This window comes from Colossoma macropomum, unplaced genomic scaffold, assembly GCF_904425465.1.
Source record: "Colossoma macropomum unplaced genomic scaffold, Colossoma_macropomum, whole genome shotgun sequence".
Taxonomy (NCBI): domain Eukaryota; kingdom Metazoa; phylum Chordata; class Actinopteri; order Characiformes; family Serrasalmidae; genus Colossoma; species Colossoma macropomum.
This window is the reverse complement of record NW_023494802.1, coordinates 22737606-22759383: the sequence shown is the minus strand read 5'-3', so window position 1 is coordinate 22759383 and position 21778 is coordinate 22737606. Positions and strand designations below refer to the sequence as shown.

Sequence of the window (21778 nt, the reverse complement as noted above, 5' to 3'; positions counted from 1 at the left end):
GTCCACGGTAAGTTATATAATTTTACCCAGGTCGACACAGGACCCATAAACTTGTGTAACATTAATAATTTAAAAGGAATATAACAAACATTGCTCATAATGTCGGATATGCCAGTAAAACGCTACATTCATAGCAGCACTCGGTACTGCCTCTTCCGCCATGCTGGGGTGGTTCATGTTCAGAAGACCTGTCACTCCAAATCAGCTGACCAATAGAGAGTGCAGTTGACTGCCCTCTTCTAAGACCGGCCCCTGCTAAAAAGTGCCAAAAGTCAGAAGCAAAAGAAAGATTTCTGCAGCAAAAGAGTGATTCCAGAAGCAAAAAAGATATCGGCAAATTCAGCAAATAGAAAAAATTAAAGCATAAATTGTAATACATTTATATCAGAATGAGTGAAAAAAGTTAAGTTTGATTTAACTTTCATTATTTATATTTGCAACGTATATCATTTTAATATTTCATATTTTGCTTGTGGATTTTATTATTTTGAAACCTGTAAAAATTCACAGAATAGGATATAACAATTTCATACATTTTATAGATTTATTATTGAAAACAGTGATTCCAAACTTTTGAACAGAGGTTTAAATGTGTCTGTGGAAGCATGCAGTGTAAACATTTTATAAAGTCCTTACGCAGGGACCTTAAACTGAAGTGTTACCATATATTGATATTGATACTCAAAATGGAATATCACATGTAAGGCTTGGCTTTCCATTCTTGCCATTTTAATATATATAAAGCACCTTAGATTGTGGAACAAATAAGGTGCAATCATTTACCATTGAAGGCAAAATTGTTCCTTAATCCTTCTAGACTACCTTAGTCATCTCTGCTCATTATCCATTCTTAAATTACAATCACCAACAAAAGGCTATATACTTCATTTAATCTATAAAACAAAGTGCATTTTCTCATTTGAAAACATCTTTATGCACCAACTGTTGTTTTGTCATCTCTCCAAGTCTTATAAGAATGCAATGTACCATGACATTACAGACTATATGTTCAAAATTTTGCAGGCATCCTTTCTAACTGGGGAATTCAGCTGCTTTACGGTGTGCCCACTGCTGACACAGGCATTGAATTGTGCGCACATAGCTTGTATAGTCTTGTATAGTCTATTGCAGGGGTGCCCTTATCTGCAAAGGGCTGGTGTGGCTGCAGTTTTTTTTTCCAACAAAGCAGGAGTACAGCTGATCAGTTGTTTGAAGACTTAGCAATTGATTAAATGAGCGGAGTCAGGCAAGTCCCTGCTTGTTTGGAATGAAAACCTGCGGCCACACCGGCTATTGGCAGATAAGACTGCATGCCACAGGTCTACTGTCAACATGCCCTATGTCCAGGATGGGCTGTGAAGTGGTGCAACTGCTATTCTGGGGTTCACTGCTTATTATTGAACATGAGTACCTGACCTAATTAATGCTCTTGAGGCTGAATGTGTTCAAATCCTCACAGCAATGTCCTGGAGCCTTCCTAGAAGAATAAAGGCAGTTTCTGCAGCAAAGGAATAGGGAATACTCCCTATTAACACCCTTGATTTTTGTAGAAACGTAGGATGAGCAGGTGTCTACAAATGTTTGGACTTATAGTGCATCATTCTACAAGCTATGAGGTAATAGATAAACTCTGATAAGCTTCACATCTCTCTGGAAGTCAATTTATGGAATACTGTATCATGGATGGTTTATCTGTTAAGGCTGTACTCTAAGCACCATCTCTTGAGTTACATTTTGCATCCATGTAAATTGTCTGTAATTCTGTGGTTGCACCTTCATACTGTACTAAACAAAGGTAGTTGTGACATGTATAATCATCCGTTTGAATGTTAAAAGTTCTACATTTAGCTGTAAAAAATAAATACTTAATGAGAATTGATAGTCATGAGAAAAAGAGAGATTTCTTCGGTTCCTTGAGCAGATGTGGAGAAAACACACAACATCTCTAAGTCTGATGATCTCTGTACGTTTCAGGTGCAGTGATTGCCATGCACTTGTAGATTAGATAAGCAAAGGAACGGATAGATCAATGGTGCAAATACATTAGTTTTCTTCCCCCCGTATATTTTTGACTTTCTTTTTTCAGTTAGAGTACAGATGCAAAAGACAAAGATTTGGTCATTTCTATAGTTGAGTCTGCATATCCTTTACAGTTTTTTTTTGTAGAGCCTGCATAACCATTACAGGAGGAAACACTCTTTACCAACTGCACAAGAAAATGTTTTAACAGACTTAGCCATTAGTGAGCGCTTGAGTCCAGATCTTTTTGGCGTTCAAAGCGTGGCTTGGAAACTGGGGTCCACTGAAATGTTCCTTTCTGGCGACTCAATGTAGTTGGCTGATTCCTGCAGTTTCAGCAGCATAGCCATCTGAATGAGTGGTAGATAGCATATAAATTTTTCTGTAAGCCATTGTTAAATTAAGTACTATCTTAACATACAGCAGCACTGGGAACTGCAACAAGTCTTTCACTAAATGATTTCTCTGGTGCTTTGCAGAAAATGAAGCATGGAGCAGCATCAAAAGGACCTTGTCATATCAAGATGGCTGATCTCAAAACTGCAAAATTGCCATGCATATTCTGTAACCCCTATAAATTACTGTCTATACTTTATCTAGCCTTTACTTAAATATTCAACACACAATTATTTTTTCATCATTATTTGAGGCAAGCTCATTATAAACATTATGAAAAATGATGTGGACAGCTTAAAACATCAGCTGTTCTGTGTATAACACTTTTTATAGACCTGCTGTGAAGCCTTACCAGTGGGTCTGACTCCATGGCCAGTAGCTGTGTGTCCTTTCCAGGCCTGTCACTGTTGGGCTGTGTTGGGACAGTGTTTGGGCCACCAGTGGGGGGAGGGAGGTGGAAGAGCTTAGCTTGGTCCTGCTGGGCTGAGGGCCAAGGCAGAGTGTCCCGTACCCACTCCACTGGGTCCTCCCATACTGCCTTCTGACAATGAACCTGCAGCAGATAGCGAAACGCTAATGACCCAAATTTGCTCAGTAAGTCACAGACAACCAACCAACCAATAAAATATGAAGTACAGAGCTCTGCCACAACCTGTATAAAGACAGCCTAATTTTACACACACACACACACACACACACACACACACACTTTCTAAGCCATGGGGGAACTGAAGCCTATTCCAGCGGTCACTGGGCGGAAGGCAGGAAACACTCTGGACAGGTTGCCAGTCCATCGCAGGGCAGACACACAGAAATATATATTCACACACAGACACACACACACTCACACCTAGGGGCAATTTAGTGTGTCCAAATGGCCTGACTGCATGTCTTTGGACTGCGGAAGGAAACCAGAGCCCCCAGAGGAACCCATACAGACACGGGGAGAACATGCAAACTGCACACAGAAAAGACCCTGGTCGCCTGGCTGAGAATCGAACCCAGGCCCTTCTTCGGTTTGTATGCATCACTTTGAACTGCCAGTATTGTACAGATTCGCTCTATGTTGTGAGACAGTAAATCAGCAGACAGACTTTAAAATTGGTAGACTTTTTAATGATTTGTTGTAAATATGGCTCTCCTGAATGTGTTGCTCTACAGTCTCCTCTACAGGGAACAAACTTAAATATGCCATTTTCTGCATATTTTAGTGCAAAACGTCTAATTTTTGCTGAGTTTAACATATTTATATTTATGTTCTTTTCACATATGTTAAATTTAGCAAATAAACAACAACTGTGCATGAAAATGTACGGAAGTGTAATCTCTGTAGAAGGTATGTTAACTTCACTTAGCAAATCAACAAAATTTAATTTGTCCTGGGGTGCCTAAACTTTTGCATGAAACTGTATTTTCAATTGAATGATGCTTTTGTTCTTGTCTTTGACTTGTTTTTTTTTTTTTGTCTACAGCCCCCCAAAAAAGTGTTTGTTAATGTTGTCAGTTTATTTTCTGTGATGATATTTGGCTTCTACATCAGCAGCCAATAGCAACCTTTCCAAGGTGAGACGTGATGAGACGTACATGTACAGGGGGTCCAATAGTCTAAGACCACTACCACAAAAAACCTCTTTTTTGCATTCTTTTCTAATTTAATACAAAGTTTTTCTTCACAAATAACATTTACAGAAAAGTAGAAGTTTTGAAATTTTAACACAAATTCAGAATTAAAAAAAATTCAAAGAATTTATATCTCCCCCTTTTGCTCCACAAGTTTGTGCAAAAGATTCTGATGAGTACAGCAAATCCACCTGACATTTCTTTGTTTTACATTTTTCAAAATTTTACTTTCTGTTTTTAATTTAAAGGTTTAAAAGAAAGAAAATCCAGATTTTCAATATTGTCTCAGACTTTTGGACCCTGCTTTATATAGATATGTTTAAAATTCCATAAAGTTTTATGGAAATAATTAAGCCTTAAATAAAAAAAATACTATAATAATAATAATAATATTAATTACATTAATCATAACTATTTTGCAGACTTCAGCAGTTACGGTACTACCTTCCCTGCTCACAACTGATTTGGTGTGGCCTGGTATCCAATAGGTACGGGTCTGCAGCCTGGTGTTTGGGGAAAGTCTGCCTCAGTGGTCTTTTCAGCATAGACTCAATCATTTTCTTTATCAAAACCTTATCAGTGAAACATGAACAATTTCCCCTACCTTCATCCCATCCTTTGCTCCTTCTTGCAGATAGGGAATAATTGACTGGTTCCACAAATCAATGAACCAGGAACGAAACTCTGCTAATGTCACTGGACATGACAGGAAAAAACATGGACCTGCAAAAACAACAGTGAGTCATGTAACAGGACCTACTACCACCACTGTCAAAGGAAATGTCAGAAGAAATATTCTTTTAGCAGAAATGTGACAGACTGACAAACAGGACGGTACCAATGAGGAAGTCGGACGTGCTGTGTTTCTCCAAAAATGTGTGCAGGTGGTACCAGAGCTTGGGGACCCAGTCCAGCACCTTCAGCAGCTCTCCATGGTGCACTGTGCTCTCGTCCTCTGCCTCAATCAGCTTCCTGTGCAAGTAACGCAACAGGAAGCCATTGGCAGGCTCCACGTTGTTGGAGAAGGTAACCATCCTGATTAAAGATACAGAAAAATGGGAAATAATCTAAATAACCATGACATGAATCGTATGCTTGTTCATGAAAGTATCTCTTTGATCAAAGGTTTAGATCATTTGTTGACAGGTGCCATGCTGTTGACATAAATAGCAATCCTGGAGGAACAATAAATGCTGTAACATACTAACCAATAAGTGTCTGAGCATACCTGAAACTGAGGTGCAGGCCATGATTTGATGACATCTTCACGGGTTGATTGGTTGTTCCAATGATGTATGGGCTGTGATAAGTGAGAAAACAAATAATTATTCATTTAAGTGAACACATTTTAAAACAGTTTATTTTTGCAGTCCTTCAAAAACAAATTTAGTTCAAGCATTTCTCACCATTTGTGATATTTGCACGTCAGTGCACTGTTGACCATCTCACTAATAGATGCTGCATCACTGACATCATCTAAAACAATGACCAATGGGATGTCTTCTGCACTGCAGTCACGGTCAATCTGATTGGCTAAATTCGACAAGTACAGCTGGAGCTCCTGAATGGTAGAAAATTGAGGTGCACATTCAGACAAAATCCATGGCAACTGCCACTTTACTGGACAAACAAACAAAAGAAAAAATATGTAAATGTGTATTGTTTTTGGAGTAACGTGATGATTTCAGTGACCTTGATGATGTTTTACTGTAACATAATACACAAAGGTTTTTTTTTTCAAACCTATATGCCTCAAAGTTTTTTTTTTCAGAGAAGACCTTTTTCTGACAGTGAAATTTAGCCCAAGACTAGACATTAAATTAACATCCTATTTTTCAAAATATTTTTGCATAATTTAACCAAGTCATTCAGAGAGGTTTGATGTGAAATCTTACCAACACTGATTTCGTTACAGTGGTAGTGATAGGAACAAGGAGTTGGGATGTCTACAATGCAAATATAGTCATTTTCTTTTTTCTACAATGGCCAGTTGCTATCCAAAACAACCTACACGAGTTTTCATGTGATGTTAATAGTCAACCTGAAGGGAAAAAAAAAATTCTACAGGGTACTATTTTGCCTTATAACACACTGTATGTACCAATCTGCCCTGCATGCATTTAAAATTAAAATTCTCAGAACTACTATAAAACAATATCTCAGGCATTAGGTAATATATCTGTAACTATTCTGTGTTACAGCTTTTTGTGAGATAGCCTTTAGAATTATTAAATAGTTCTGCTTCCTGTCACCACTGCTGTTTTAAAATCAAACCACTCTAAACGACTTTATTTACATTTTAATGGCTTAATTATGTAGAAATAAAAACTGTGAATTTCTCCTTTAATCTGTGTCACAAAAACTCACCCATAATGTACATTCACAATTAAGATTTAAATTAATAGTGTCATCAAAAATGCTAACAGGTAAACTAGTAGACACCAGTTACCATCTAATTTTCATAATAGCATTTCTTTTCATTCTTTATTAGCAACATTAGCATGGTTGAAGTTTTTCTTTAATTATCAGATGACTAGATAGATGCTCACCTTGCAGGTCTGCTGGTGCATGTTGAAGCTAACAACATGGCCAAGGGATCCCTCATGGCCAGTCTTCTCTAGCAAGTAATAAGCCAGATGAGAAGTGAGGTGGGTTTTTCCTGTGCCACTGGGACCTGACAGAATCAGTCGTCTGTGCTTCAGCAACAGACTAATGTAGTGTTGCATCATTGGCTTGGGAATGAGTGTCTCAAAGACAAGACTGTCCACACATTTTTCCTTAAAACCTAAGAGAGGGTAAAAAAAAAGGAGAGGTAAGGGGAGAAGGAGAGTATAAACTTAATTTATTACAAACAATGGAGAGGAACAAAAATGAAAAATTAAGGTAGAAGGCTAGAATTCAAAAAGGAAAGAATTACAAAGAGAGAGAAAAAAATCCTGAAGATGGACTGTAAGAAGGAAACCCTTTCATGTCAATTAATAAATTGTGATATGGGGAAACATATGATACAAAAGACATAAAATCAATGATTATAAATGTTAACAGAGAAATAGTCTACAAAAATGCTAGATATTTCAGTTTGAATCTAATTGCAGACTTGTATCTTCATGAGCTCATATGCAATCATGACCAACAGTACCAGTCTTAATAAATCTTAATTACATTTGTTTACATTTACAGCATTTGGCAGACGCGACTTACAATTTTACATTTTTCACACAGGTAGGCGAAGGTAGTGTCAGGAGTCTTGCCCAAGGACTCTTATTGGTATAGTCCAGGGTGCTTACCCAGGCGGGGGTTAGAACCCCAGTCTACAGTGTAGAAGGCAGAGGTGTTACCCACTACCCTGTACCGACCACCATGGTATAGTGTATAGCTTTAGTGTGCAATTCTGTGCTTGCACATGAAAAAGTGTTCAGTGACCAGGCATATTTTGTCACCAATGAGCCTGTGTGTGTGTTCATGTACATGAGAAATTGAATGTCATGTGCAAAAGATATATAAATTAAAGGACTATTGCCTGGGTTTGCACACAACTGAGGCTGGTTCATCAACTGTTATTAAATCACTGCCTGTTTACATATCATACCACAGTTTCATGAATCAGACATGGAGTATGCCAGCTTGGGTTGTGCATGTTCCTGTGCAACCTGGACAAGCAGGAGCCAGTGGGAAAAGAGGAATTAAACAATGAAAGTTTACCTTTAAGGGTCACAGTAATAAGTCCAGGCCCTTTATTCAGAAAGTAAGAGGGCAAACTATCTGGACTTTTGTCGCCAAGTTCCCGCTTGACTTGGTTTATACTGTAACTGTGTATTGAGTCTACAGACAGTCCCATGCTAGCACTGGGGTCCACCTGGGAAAGGTAGTCCTAAAAGAGACAAGCAAACTAAAATTACAGGTACTACACATGCACAATATTAAAAACAATCAAGAATCAAATGTATTTTAGTCCATTTCATTTAATTTGAGCCTAGTTTAACTATTTCATGCTTAGCATAGCATAACCCACCTGGAAAGTTGTGGTGATGACTGTGTCCAGTGTAGCCCAATCAGTATTCGAGTCTATCTTTACTGAACCAATATAGAAATCCTGTTTCACCTGCTAAATCAATAGACACACAGGTTAGCAACCCAATATACAGATTTAAAAAAATATATATTTTCTATTTAGATAGCAATACCTCTCTAGATAACTGTTGGTCAGCCATGCGGACCACCACACGCAGCCGAACCTCATCTCTTGGGGAAGATAAACTCAATACCTCCATGGGTACATTGTCTAGAGAAAGAAAAAAGAAAATCTGACTCATGCATAATTAACCCATTCTATTGAAGTTAAGTGCCATCTTGCATTTTAATGTAAATGAGTCGCAATTGCTGCTTGTCAAATGTTAAAGTCAACCTAAATTATAAGTGGTTAGAGGGAATCTGGGAAGGATGTGGTTACATGTTAGTTTTAGTCTGTCATAACTACTATTTAATGTAATTAGTTAATTAATTAGTCGAATGACAACAAAACGTTAATGACAAATTCGCCAAAGTTGAACATATTCTGTCAATTGTTACAGCTAAACAATGGCAATGGTTGGCTGGCTTGAACTTACTTGGCTCAGAACACTCATTAAGGCTAAGACTACAAGACCTAGCCAGGTTTGTGGCAGTTGTGAGGTGGCCAGATCCAAGCATAGCAGCCAGTCCTGATGGCTGAGAGGTGGAGGAGGTGGGGGGAACGCAAGGGAGCACCAGTGACTGTGGAGCACTTCCTGTTTTCAGCTGGTCATTTTCTGCCTTCAGGTTTTCAACTGTTAACTGAAGGGAAAAAGTGTCATCTATCAGTACAGGTCTCTAGAATAGCAACAACTCTAACAGTGCTTATAAAGAAGTAAAGGTAATGGGGCTAGTCTCATTTTCATAATGCAAACAATGCTTTACAATGTTTGCATTACTACTAACATCATTTTTGGATGAAATGTTTGATTAAAAGGCAAACTCACTAACTGTGGTGGAAAAGTACACAACATGAGATGCTGGCAAACCTGCATGTTGTTCATTGCTTCTCTCAGCTGTTCCAGTTGATGGGCTGAGTTTAGTGCCTCTAGACGGATATCTGTCAGCTTCATCTCTTTCTCCCAGAGCTCAGAGCGAAGCTCAGACACCACTTTTTCTTCACTTTCCTGCTCCTCATTCCCTTCATAGATCCTACAAAACAATCATTCAGATAAATGAAAGCTTTCAAATAAAATCAATTCAATGTACTAACAATGCAACAAAGGTACTGAACTGACAGAGTGTCAGAGTGTTTCTCCTTTTGTTACCCAGGTGCAATTGTTTATAAATGTCTCAGAGCACATTTTTTAATGTTTAAGAATTTCACAGAAAGGAATAGTTGCTGCTTTGCAGTTAATTTTCAGATGCTTCTAATTTGCAGAAGCTGGCAATGCTATGATAGTATTACTTTTTTTTTAATATATATCCAAAGTCATACTTCACTACATGAACAAAACAACCAGCTTTCAGTGGGTAAAGAGATATCACTCACACAGAAGAAGAGTTTGTCTGGGTGGACTGAAGGGACATGGGCATATCCTCATCTCCTTCATGGCTCAGTTTGGGAGAACTGGGGGCAGAGGAGTCGGGAGTGGCGATTTCCTCAATGTCAGAGTACAGAGAGCCGGACTTTGTGCCCTTCTTAATGCTAAATGCCTTTCCAAAGGAGCTCCGTAACTAGAAGGAAGGAGAGAAAGAGAGAGTGAGTGTGTGTTAGAGTGAGAGAGTGCAAGTACAAAATACATTGGAGAGCTGTTTGTTAAAATCAAATCATGTATTTATTATTACCTCAGGCGACAAAGAGTAATACAAATGCAGAGTAAGAAATGTAACCAACTGCTTATTCCCAGCTGTTGCTATTGTTAGAGAGAAATTATAACTGCTAGATGGAAAGCTGAACATTACTATTTTTGTGAGAACTCATGTCTCATTTTAGTTTCTGATTACTTCTGCACTTCAGTGTTAGATTTGTGCTAAACAAAATACTTGAAGTGTAAAGAAGCAGGCATATTTGTTTTCAGTGACTATTTTTAAAAAAATACACAGGAGGGTTCAGGTATGGAAAATTGATGCACCATGTGTCCATGTGCATGTGCATCTTTTTAAGGTGAGACCTGTTCATCAGCTATTTTGACAGTAAATTCAGACAAAAGCATGAATTTTAAAATGAAATATAATTTGCAGTTTACTTTAATTAAATGATTTAATAAAAGACTAATTAAAATACTAACAATTACAAAAAAAAACCCTCATTTTTTTTGCTTTGCTACACAGTTTACAACATCTTGTGCTGTCAATAATAGACAACAAAACAAATTTTTGCAACAAAAAATTCACTGCTGTGTTATTACTCTTCACATGCAGGAACTGTAAAGGCACATGCTATGGCAGTATTACTGGTGCAATTGTTGATTGTTCTCTCAGATCACTAAATTCTATTTATTGAGGCCTAAGTAACTATACAGGTCAGCTGTTAAAATGAAACATACACAGGGTGAATATCCACTAAAAATCTTTCTGTTTTAGTTGATCAAGCCTGTAATGTCTCTGTGGACATAGGGAGGGTAAGCAAGTATTCTGACACATTTTGCTGTTGTCGGAAGAAAACCTCGTATCTCCATTTTTTTTGACATAACTTGAAAATACCTTGATGAATGGACTAAAAGAAATGGCCCATAATTACTTAGAAAAAAGTCTAGTTCCATTGACTTACATTCAAAGTAAAGTAGGTTTTTTCCTTCTCCTGTAAAGTTACCGTTCAGGAGATACAAAGTCTGACAACAGTGATTTGTTTGTTATTTATTACATTTTCAGTGCATATACCCACCCTAAATTTACACGCATAATATCTTTTTACTTTGTACTAATGGCAAAAAATGTATTGATAAGCATGAACATAGATACACTATATAGACAAAAGTATAGGGACACACCTCCTAATTATTGAGTTCAGGTGTGTTAGCCATACCCCTTGCTCACAGGTGGATAAAATTAAGCATATAGCCTTTGTGATAGACAAACACTGGCAGTAGAATGGGTCATATCGATGAGCTCAGACTTTAAATGTGGCACTGCCATAGGATGCCACATCTGCCAGAAGTCATTTTGTGAATTTTTTGTCCTGCTAGATCTGCCCGTCAACTATAAGTGCTATTATTTTGAAATGGAAGCATCTAGGAGCAACAACAGCTTAGCCACAAAGCGGTACACCATGCAAACTCACAGAGCAGGGCCTGAGTTACAAATTTCATCAGCAAAAGAACTGTGCATCAGGAGCTTCACAAAATGGGTTTCCACGGCCGAGCAGCTACACACAAGACTAATATCAAAATGCACGGTGCCAAACAGGGGGATGGTAGTGTAAAGCACACTGCCACTGGACTCTGGAAACTGCAAAGTTTGATGGAGGAGGGATAATGCTATGGGGTTGTTTTTCAGGTGCCGGCCTAGCCCCCTTAGTTCCAGTGAAGGGAAATCTTAATGCTTCAGCAGACCAACCCCATCAAGCACCTTTGGAATGAACTAGAACAGAGACTGTGAGCCAGGTCCTTTTGTCCAACATCATTGTCGGACCTCCCAAATGCTCTTCTGGATGAATGGGCAAAAGTTCCCAAAGACACACTTCAACATCTTGTAGAAAGCTTCCTAGAAGAGTAGAAGCTGTAATAGCTGCTAAGGTGGGACCAACTCCATATTATTGCCTAAAGATTGCCTTAGAATGGGATGTCATAAAAGCTCCCGTGGGTGTGTAAGAGTCCCAGTACTTTTCTCCATATAGTGCATGTTTAAAAAACAAAATTGATAGGGCAAAACTATTTGCACACCACCAACATTTGTACTTTGTTGCAAAGCCATTGCTGCCAATTCCAGCTTTGAGACATCTAAGGTAAGAAGGTAGTTCGTTTTCTGCGGCATTGTGGTTCAGTTTTGGCCCATTCCTCTTGGCAAACCTTCATCTGTCCAAGGTTGCAAAGATCCCTCTGTTGGACTCACAATTTAAAACATGCATTTTCAATGGGATTCAGGCTAGGCCATGTAAGCACTTTTACCTTTTTAGAAACAAGTCTTGAGGGAGCTCATTCACCTTCACCATGATTGCAAGTGTTTCCAACCAAGTCTATTATAATGGCACCAGGTGCAATTTGCACAAAAACATGTATTCTTTTAATTTTGCGGCATTAAGTCATAGAATGTAGAGATGAATTTTATTTTTAACTTTTCAACGTATATACTTCTTAATACAGTGTCTGAATAATTTTTCCCTATAAATTTTGTTTTTTAAACACGTTTTTGTTTATGTTTGTAAAGACATTGTATTTATAAATATGAACAAAAAACAAAAGTCAAAAGACATTTTGTGTCAATATTATGTGGATATATGCACTGGAAGTACATTAAATTAAAAAAAGTGACTGAATACTTGTTTCCCCTCACTAAATATTATGAAGACATTTGCACAAAGTAACAAAGGCACTGACAATGTACATTTGTTTTGTATAGTAACAGGAAAAAATATATTTATGAAATTCACTGGAAATTGCTATGGTTGTCGTTAACCAAAATAAAAATCACAGCATGGAATGAAAATAATCACATTTGGCATCACAAATTTTAGTCTGTTAATTTAGGCAGAAGACTCACCTCATAGACCTCAGATTTCACAAGATAATTCACAGGACAAGGAAAATAAGAGAAGAGTTGGGGTTACAGTCTAACAAATTACCATTTAAATGGACAGGCACAGAGGCAAAACAATACGTTGAGGTGGTTACTGCACGCTTCTCTTTTCTCTTACCCAGTTCTTTTTCTTTTTCTTTTTGACATCCTCTTTCAGACTGCCCAGACTTGAGTGGCTGGTAATACTGTTCAGACTAGCGATGCTCTCTGATGAGTTCTGTCTCTTAATTCGAAGCTCTAAGAGAAAGAAAGTTATTTGGCAAGGCACATTCCTGTTACATCCCTAAGACATGCAAAGCTGTTCAGCATATTTCTGGTGTTAAATGGGAAATGGTATAATGTAGTATTTCATTAGGTAAACCCTGAAAAAAGGTATTTTTTCTCACCTTTAGGGGTAACACTGGGGTTATTGAGTGCTACTTGAATAACAGCCTGTGCCTCAATGTTCCTGGCTTTCAAATTTTCTATGGTCTTCCTCAATTCCATTAGCTCAGAGTCCTGCAGGGACAGACACCACCATTTGAGCATCTTCTCAACAATTACAAATAAATGAACACAGTAAAATTAAGTTGATTTGCCTAGTATTAAACACAAATGTGCTTAATGTCCCTCATAGATTGAGTAGAACCTTTGTAAAACATTTATTTTCTTCATAAGTTGGCATTCTAGGATTCTCTGTCACTTGTCTGAGGACTGTATGGTGAATCGTTGTACTTATCCGTTGGCCACCGAATCCAGGGAGAGCAGCAATGTTGCTAAATTTCTTCCATTTATTAACTGGCTGACCATGGTCTGACAAGTAGCAAACCTTTTCCTTCAACAACATTTCTTCTGAGCTCACACTGTAGACTCACTGCACCATATTACTCTTGAACAGAATTACAGTTGTGAAGAACAAGTAACCAAATCTTTTTATCCTTTTTACCATTTTTACCCTTTTAATGTGGCAGAGCAGGTCAAGTGGATTGCCTGGAACACTCCATACCAATTATCCTCTTTTCAAGAGGTTATTTTCCAAAAAGTTCAATACTACTTCTATCAATGGCACTGACTACTTAAACCATTTGTTCAAACAACATATTGCACTGTTAAAAGTTGTCTTTAGGTAGGTTATTTTTATGATTTATATGAAGGTTAGACCATATTTCAGGAGCCATTCAATAAGAAACACAGACAATTCTAAAGAGTTCAAACTTTTTCTTGCAACTGTATGTACAAGTGAGAGTTTAAAAATGCACAACATTTTGTATTTTCCGCTTGAGCCTGACCACCACTGGTGTGGACTCGGACTCACACAAACTGGGGTCTCATTTATAAATGGCACCTATAGAATCAGGTCTGGAATGTGCATATGCAACATCTAATGCAAAAACCGGGATTTATAGAGTAATATTTGGCAGGGAAATGGGGGTACATTTACAGAAGCTTTGACCCATGTATTCAGCCATTAAAAAACATTTGGGTGAGAGTGGGAAATGGCTAAATGCAGCTTAATGCGCAAACCATGCTCACACATACCAGTTCATATCAAATTAAGCTCTTGGTCATACCTAAGTATTGTTTATATGTTTATGGATGTATTTGGGTATACTAATTAATTATTCTGTTTTTACGGTTTTGACATTTATTGCTCCAAACAACTACTTGCGTCCTCTAGGGCAACTGCTCCATCATTAGCTTAGCTGAGGTTTAGAGTTTAACCAGAGTTTAAACCTGAATGAGTCACATGGATTCTTAAACTCCATTGCTGTGTCCTTGAAAGCTGAAGTTTAAAGCTCACCTGTGGTTTAAACTAAATCAGCTGAGTCACTTAAAAATCACACATGCAACTAGATAGTGACGTTTATCAGGTTTAACTGAGGTTTATCTTAAACCTGCAAAAGACATTGGTTCTACTGAGGTTTAAAGCAAGATTTTTGTACTAGGAGCACATTTTTGCCCAGATATTATAAGTTTTTATACCTAGATCCATATACCTTCTGTCATAATGTTTTGTGGACTTTGTAGTGTGTTTTAATTTAATGCTATATTGCTTAATTAAAAACACTCACTGACTTATAATACTCAACTAGAGGAAGTGTGAATCACTGCAGTACTGATTAGGCTTTTTCAAAATGTATTGTTCAGTGGAGCTGAAGTTGACCTGTGTTAGGCTATCACTAATATCGACTCCAATGGGAAACTGTATCAGACATGCATATCAGCAAATATTTATTCTTCATTTTCCCCTCCAGAAGGGCAGAAAGAAAAGCAGTGCACTAGCCAGGTTGAACAATTCAAAATGATTTGCAAAACTAAGCAGAATGCATTGCCTGCAGTGTCTTTAGTCTAACGGTCAGTGTGCAATATTAAAGTTGGACAGCTGTGCAGCTCAGCATGAGTGTGGGACATGGGGCTTCTCCCAGTTGACTGCCAAATTGTGTAGTACTGCACAAGAGACAGTCATGTTTTTCCTCTGGTTCGCTGTCCGATGGCGAGGCAAGCAAAGCGGCTCCAAGTTGAGAAAAAAAAAACAGTTTAATGCAGCAGCGCTTGTGGCATCTGTTAAACCGTAGCTTCATGGTGAGCGGGTAAAGTGGACCTTCAGAGAACCACTAAAACCCTTCATCGAGTCGAGTCATTTCTTTCGCTTAGTGTCGCTCAGTTTAATGTCTGTTAATCATTTAAAAACTCACTCAGTTTCCTTGAGTGGCACGATTTTAGTGGATGCATTTTAATTATGAGTAGCATAACAGAAGACACAGCATTGTACACAGTGAGGCCACACTCAGACTGTGTAATTTATATATATATATATATATATATATATATATATATATATATATATATATATATATATATATATATATATATATAAATAAGTTTTAATAACAGGTGTCTGTTAAACTCCTGAAGTTACCGGTTTAACCAAACCTGTGTTAAACGGAGACTACATTTCAGATAATTACAAGCCTACACAGCTGAAAAGTATTTGCACACATTTATAGAACTTTTTTGTCATTCGTTCCATCATTGGCACCACCACCCCACGCAACAATACACAGGACACTCCATCGCCTATTTAAGCATTCCAGAGGTAACGCGCATGGATGATTGTGGGTGGTAAATAGGCCGAACATGAGGCTTGTTCACTAGTGCAAATTTTTAAGATTGTGATATAATCAAGAGGAAACGGTGTTCAGGTTTGTGTACGGCTACATACAGAAACTTTTGATAATGCTCATGTCCTCCCTTCCTACTGCTCCTCTCCTACCCTGGAAGAACAGCAGGACGAATGTGAGAGAATGAAGGGAAACTGGGGTAATTGGCAAGTATTGTAAGCGGCTTCGCTCATCTCACGAGACCTGGAAACCGTTTTCGTGACACCGACTGTCCTAACACCGGAGGAGATGAGAGAAGTTGTTTAAATTGCCCGCCAATGCGGGTTCCAGCAGAGGATACGAGTGTACTTTTACAGATTTTAGAATGACATCCCTAGGCTAAGTTCATCAATTGTCGATGTCAACTTTAACAACACTGAAAGGAGTTAGCTGTCCCGTTTGTTTCTGCACCCTTCCTCTCCTTGATTCCTCTGTGTTCTACCGGGGTAGGAAAAGAGCAGCAGGGAGGGAGAGGTAGGGCAGGAGGAGTAGCGAAAATTTCTGGACACAGCCAAGGTTTAACTAATCTGATTTGTTTGGGGTGCACGTCATTTCCTGGTTTTCGTGCGCACCCACACTTTCACTCCGGAATCCACTCTTTTTACTGCAGTGCTTTATTGGTTGTTCTAAACTTGTAAACCGCATTGGGTCATGGTCTTTCAGTTTTTAGAGACTTTGTCATCATATGAAATCTCTTTTACTTAGCCTTGTTACTCATTATTTTAGGAAGCGGTTAGAAAGTTATATAGGATATTATGATTCTGCTTGTTCACAGTGGTGTAGTTTGATTGTCTACCTTCTGTTCAGCACTGGCTGAGAGGGACTGCAGGCGTGTGGTCATTAGGGCGAGACTCTGTTCAAACGCTGCCACCAAGTTAGCCTGTAAATGAAAAGTGCAATGTCTAATGTCATATTAAGCAATTTAAATGTTTGTGTCTCTGCAACATTACAGAACTTATAATTTGAGAATTGGGGGTGCTCAACTGGGTTTCTTCCAGGTCAGAGCTCTGCAGAGTTATTAGTTTTACTCTTGAGTGTTGGAAGAGGGAAAATGCTAATCCCAGCAGAGATGTGGCTTGGAAAGAACCTAGTCTGACTCACCAACCTGAAGTTTTGGTTAAGTGCTGCAGCATACTGTATACCAGATGAAGGGGAGCTCAGTAAAATACCTGCTATATGACTCAGAATATCTCATGTGCTTTAAAGCCTCCAAAATTTCAGGGCAAATCATCAATGCATTGCAAAGATAGTAAAAATTCTTTAAAATGCTATTTGTACTCCTTCCAAGAGATTACAATCAGTAGAAGCATGAAAGAACCAGCTTTTTTCATTTTAGGCAGTAGTGCATACACGTGTATACTGTACAGACGCACATACATTAGCAGACAGCTGAGAAGTCAGGCTGGCCACTTTCTCCTGGGAGGACTCCAGCTCTCTTCTTAGCTTACGAATTTGCTGTGGATAAAAACAAAACTGACCTGTTAGTCCCAAATTGTAGACATGCTTCAGTGGCTCAGTTACAGTGGCCCAGACTGTTGCAGAGCTTATGTTATATGAAGGCCAAACTTACATGTGTAAAATAAAAACTATCTAGAGACATGACTCATTACATTCCTGGATAGTATAAATTCCTACAATACAAACTGAATTCCAAAGAAGTCGGGACAGCAGGAATAATAAAAAGACAGCACTGTCTTACATTGCCCCGTCCAAACTTTTTTAGAATGTGTTCATCAAATTTGAAACTAGCCCATATTTACAAAAATCAAAAAAGTTGAAAAAGTAAAATATCTTTATATTAAGTATCTTTCTTTTCTAATGTTTTCAATACCTGTAAAAGACAGTTTACAAATTACTGCTGTCTATTTTCATTTGAATTCACCTAACGTCCTGACTTTTTTTGGAACTGGGTTTGTATGTTCAGTCTTTAGCCATTCTGAACACACTGCTTACCTGAGCTTAAATTAGCAGGGAATCTATTTATATGTTTGAACATCAAATTTTAAGACTTGTGCAGTGCCGTACTGAGGACTAGTCAGGGATATCTGCATATGAGAGACACAGCTGTGCTTTGTCATTTGCACTCTGGTGGTAATTTTGTTAGACACAACTGTAACCTTCCATCAAACTGAAATTCACACTATAGTTTCAAAAGGTTCAAAAGGTCTTACTGAACGCTTGCAGTTTATACAAAAGTTTTATTACTCTGCTTCTGTACAGGTTGAGTTTTACATTTCAGTTCATTTGTTTTGGGTGAATTAAGAGGTGGAGCAACAGCATGTGAAAATCAGTGAGGCAAATTTTGTTTGTCTCCGGTTCAGTCCACAGGGGCTTGCACCCTTTCTTATGATGATTGTTTTATTATAAGGGCATATAACATTGGACATGCTACTTAAAACTTACTTGTTGGTTAGGTGTTGCTTCCAAATAATACAAGTTAGACAGCTAGTGAATCGTAGCTACAGAAATTGTAACAAAATTACAAACTGTCTAAATACTAATAGCTAGCTAGACTGTCCCTTGTCAGTGGGGGGTCTATGATACCACTGTTGAGTCTATGATAACAAGCAGTAATTAAAATCAGGTAACCTAAATATCATAAAGTCAGAATTTCTAAATAAATTAATTAATGGAATATATGAAGACAAAAAAATCTGGAAAAAAATGCATGTTTTCATTATCATGTGAAACTTTTCATAGTTATCCTCCCTTTGCACCTCATTGTTGCAGTATGCAGGTATTATGGAAGGTCAGATACATTTCAGATAAGGAACAGGTTGAAAGTTTGAAGAGGAACAGTGTGTTCTAACTAACTGATACTCTAATCACTGCTTTCATAGTAGCTGTGCTGGAAAAAGCCTATAGCACGGCAGTGGCCCAAGAACAAACAGATTACTATAGTTTTCAATTCTATTGCTTAAAGGCTAGACTAATGTTTCTCAGACCACTTCTCAGGACCATCAGACACTTTTCCTACCTAATACCTACCTAATACAGGTGTAATGTGAACTCGAATAGAACAGAAATGTTGACTGTCTGGTTTTGGAAACTCAGAGTTAGACATCAGTCCTCTTAGATGGACATTATTAGAATGCTGCAGTTTGTAGCCTGTATGACTGAATATTTATGCAAACTGCCACAACAATGACAATGCATCAAAAATAGACAAAGAACATAGAAAAGGGACAGAAACACTCACTTCCCCCTGCATCCTTTCTTCAGCCTGAGAGCATGCAAACAAGAAAGAAAAAGCAAGACAATAAGTTGCTGGGCTAGTGTATTTCAACTCACTCCCTTTCTCTCAGTTATCATATTAACTGTACTATAATTAATATTCCGGAAAGGCCACATTTGCTACATAGGTTAGAAATCCTTTGTGAATGTTAAGCTGGATTAATCGTTGGATGAAAACATGAAAGCAGCACTTCATCAGTAGGCAGCTAGAGACTTTCTTTCCTGTGCTTTTTCTTTGCAATAGGAAAAGAAAAAGAGTTTGCTGTATTACTTTCTTTCTACTTTGTGCTTGACAAGAAAAAACGTTAAGGCAAGTGTCAAAAAACACGGGAATTTCAAATGAGTGCACAGACAAGTCTTATAACACACTATAAAAGTGATATGTGCTATGTCACAATACTACAGCTAAAGTGGTCCAGATTTTTGCTTTATCACTACGCACTGACTCGCGGCCCCTGCCGACCGGTTTGAGAACCACTTCATAAAAAATTTAACAAAATGATTGATATTTGTTTCAGAGAAACACATATAGCACAACACCAAATTGATAGTAGACTTTGTACATAGTTTCACCACACTTGTATGTAGTGAAAGCAGAAGAATTCCCACCAGACAGCACTAAGGGTACTGTACGGGATCAGAAACTCTTAAGTGTACAAAGGTATTTTGGATGTAAAGCTGCAGAAATCTGCAAAGAAACTGCTCAAACAACAGACGTGGAAGTGAATCAGCAATAAAATGAAGAGAAACACACCAGCTGCCTTCAGAAAATTCTTGGTATGGTTTGTTTAAAATAAAAGCTACTTGTCTACTTGTTGTTGCCTAACACAATGAACTTAATATATTTCAAGTATGGCACAAGTATCCAAATACTTCACTTCTATTCTCAAGTAGTCAAACAGAAACTCTAAGAACATTTATTTGTTCCAAGATATTTGCTTCGTTTCTTGCATCTCTCTTTAATGTATTAAATGCCTTTTGAAAGTATTGATTCTATTTATGTAATCTAAACACAGTCAGGTCGCTTTTCAAGGAAACTGCAGAACTATATTTTGCATTTGCCACAAGCTCACCAACGACTTGAATGAGTTATACTGTAGGTTTGAATGCCCAAAAGACATTCTTACATCATATATCACCCCTGCTCTTCTGTCTTTACACAAATGACTGTGTCTCTAAGGAACCAGCTGTGAAGATCCTGAAGTCTGCAGATGACACCACCGTGATGGGTGTCTCATGACTCATAGCCAACGGGGATGAGTCTACATACAGAAAGGAAGTCATTGAGCTGGTCTCCTAGTGCAGCAGCCACCACCTGCTGCTGAACACAGAATAGTGTGTGGATATGGTGGTGGACTTTAGGTACAACCCCACTTCACTACCCCCTCCACCCCTCACCATCAATGGGTCTGTGAGTTCCACTGTGGAGTCACTTAGGTTCGGTTCCTGGGCACCACCATATCCAGGGATCTAAAGTGGGAGATGAACACAGTCTCCATCTCCAAGAAAGCACAGCAAAGATTTGAGCTGTCTCTTCCTGAGACAGTTCAAGAAATTCAACCTGCTGCAAAGTCTGATGATCCAGTTCTACACAGCGATCATCAAGTCCATCCTCACATCATCCCTAACCATCTGGTTTGGTTCCTCACAAGAACAAACCTAACACCAGCGCATAATCAGGCGCAGAGAGGATCATTGAATGTAGTCTGCCAACGCTTCAGGACATCTACAACAGCAGGGTGACGAAGCACGCCGGCAAAATTATAGCCAACCCCTCTCATCCTGGACATCAGCTCCTCCAACCACTTCCCTCTGGTAGAAGATTCAGGGCCACCAAAGCCAGCATAACCAGACATGCTGACAGCTTTTCCCCAGAGTTGTAGCACTCATCAACCACAATGGACCCTTTGGACTTAAACTGAACCAACAAACATTCCTTACAGTATTACAGTATAACTCCTCCTGCAGCATTGCACTACTATTTGCAGTACTGTACAAGTAAATTTTTACAAATGTTCATATTATGCTGTAATATTCTGTATATAATAGTTTTATAGTATATTTTACAGCACACGTCTATTTGACCTGCATACAAGACAGACATCCACACATCTTACATGTACCTTTCCTGAGCTCCTTTTACATTTGCTGTTCTTTCTTTTATTAGTCTATATTTTATTCATTGTATTTTATTTTACTTTTCCCTTATCTCAGTATTTGTTAATAGTCTACGTGCTGTCTGGTCTGTTTAGTATGTTACATGTTAAATGTGTGCACTCACCAAGACAAGTTCTTTGTATGTGTAACACACTTGGTGAAATAAATTGATTCTGACTTCTTAAAAGAACAGTTCGACCAAAAATGAGAATGGTACTAATAATAAAGCAAAACCAGTTAGCACTTTTGGCCAAATAGCCCTTTAAATTTACACTGGGCTTGAAGATGAGTAGCCAGGTCCTTGATCAACCCTGTAAATCAGGCTGATATGTAGTCCTGTGGAGAGCCCTCTCACTTCTACTTTCCTGTAAAGTAAAACTTGAGAACACCTTCCAGCACTTGTCCATAGCAGACCCTAATAAATCTGTAGCTGTGTTAGAGCAGCCAAAGTGTAGAATTACCAACCCCGGTCATGCTCTTTTCTT

The 21778-nt window shown here is 38.3% G+C and overlaps 1 protein-coding gene and 1 long non-coding RNA gene across 4 annotated transcripts in view; one reads left to right on the top strand and one right to left on the bottom strand.

The window, feature by feature from the left end:
- Positions 1 to 465: 465 nt before the first annotated feature.
- The window catches only part of nav1a (neuron navigator 1a), a 94159-nt gene continuing 72846 nt past the window's right edge, over positions 466 to 21778 (bottom strand). For 2 of the 3 annotated variants that reach the window (XM_036591855.1, XM_036591858.1), the window contains 18 exons: positions 19102 to 19125; positions 17280 to 17357; positions 16699 to 16782; positions 13149 to 13260; positions 12881 to 12999; positions 9578 to 9762; positions 9075 to 9237; positions 8643 to 8847; positions 8220 to 8317; positions 8048 to 8140; positions 7738 to 7906; positions 6585 to 6820; positions 5442 to 5596; positions 5264 to 5335; positions 4874 to 5070; positions 4640 to 4758; positions 2768 to 2968; positions 466 to 2369 (listed from right to left, as the gene is read on the bottom strand). In XM_036591855.1, the coding sequence (XP_036447748.1) occupies positions 2274 to 2369; positions 2768 to 2968; positions 4640 to 4758; positions 4874 to 5070; positions 5264 to 5335; positions 5442 to 5596; positions 6585 to 6820; positions 7738 to 7906; positions 8048 to 8140; positions 8220 to 8317; positions 8643 to 8847; positions 9075 to 9237; positions 9578 to 9762; positions 12881 to 12999; positions 13149 to 13260; positions 16699 to 16782; positions 17280 to 17357; positions 19102 to 19125 (2406 nt within the window). In that variant the 3' untranslated portion in view covers positions 466 to 2273. The remainder of the gene's footprint in view (positions 2370 to 2767; positions 2969 to 4639; positions 4759 to 4873; positions 5071 to 5263; positions 5336 to 5441; positions 5597 to 6584; positions 6821 to 7737; positions 7907 to 8047; positions 8141 to 8219; positions 8318 to 8642; positions 8848 to 9074; positions 9238 to 9577; positions 9763 to 12880; positions 13000 to 13148; positions 13261 to 16698; positions 16783 to 17279; positions 17358 to 19101; positions 19126 to 21778) is intronic. The other variant, XM_036591857.1, reaches the window with a different exon arrangement.
- On the top strand, positions 3875 to 4862 carry LOC118822666. The gene is made up of 3 exons (XR_005008464.1): positions 3875 to 3978; positions 4458 to 4523; positions 4670 to 4862. It is a non-coding gene; the product is annotated as an uncharacterized LOC118822666 (long non-coding RNA).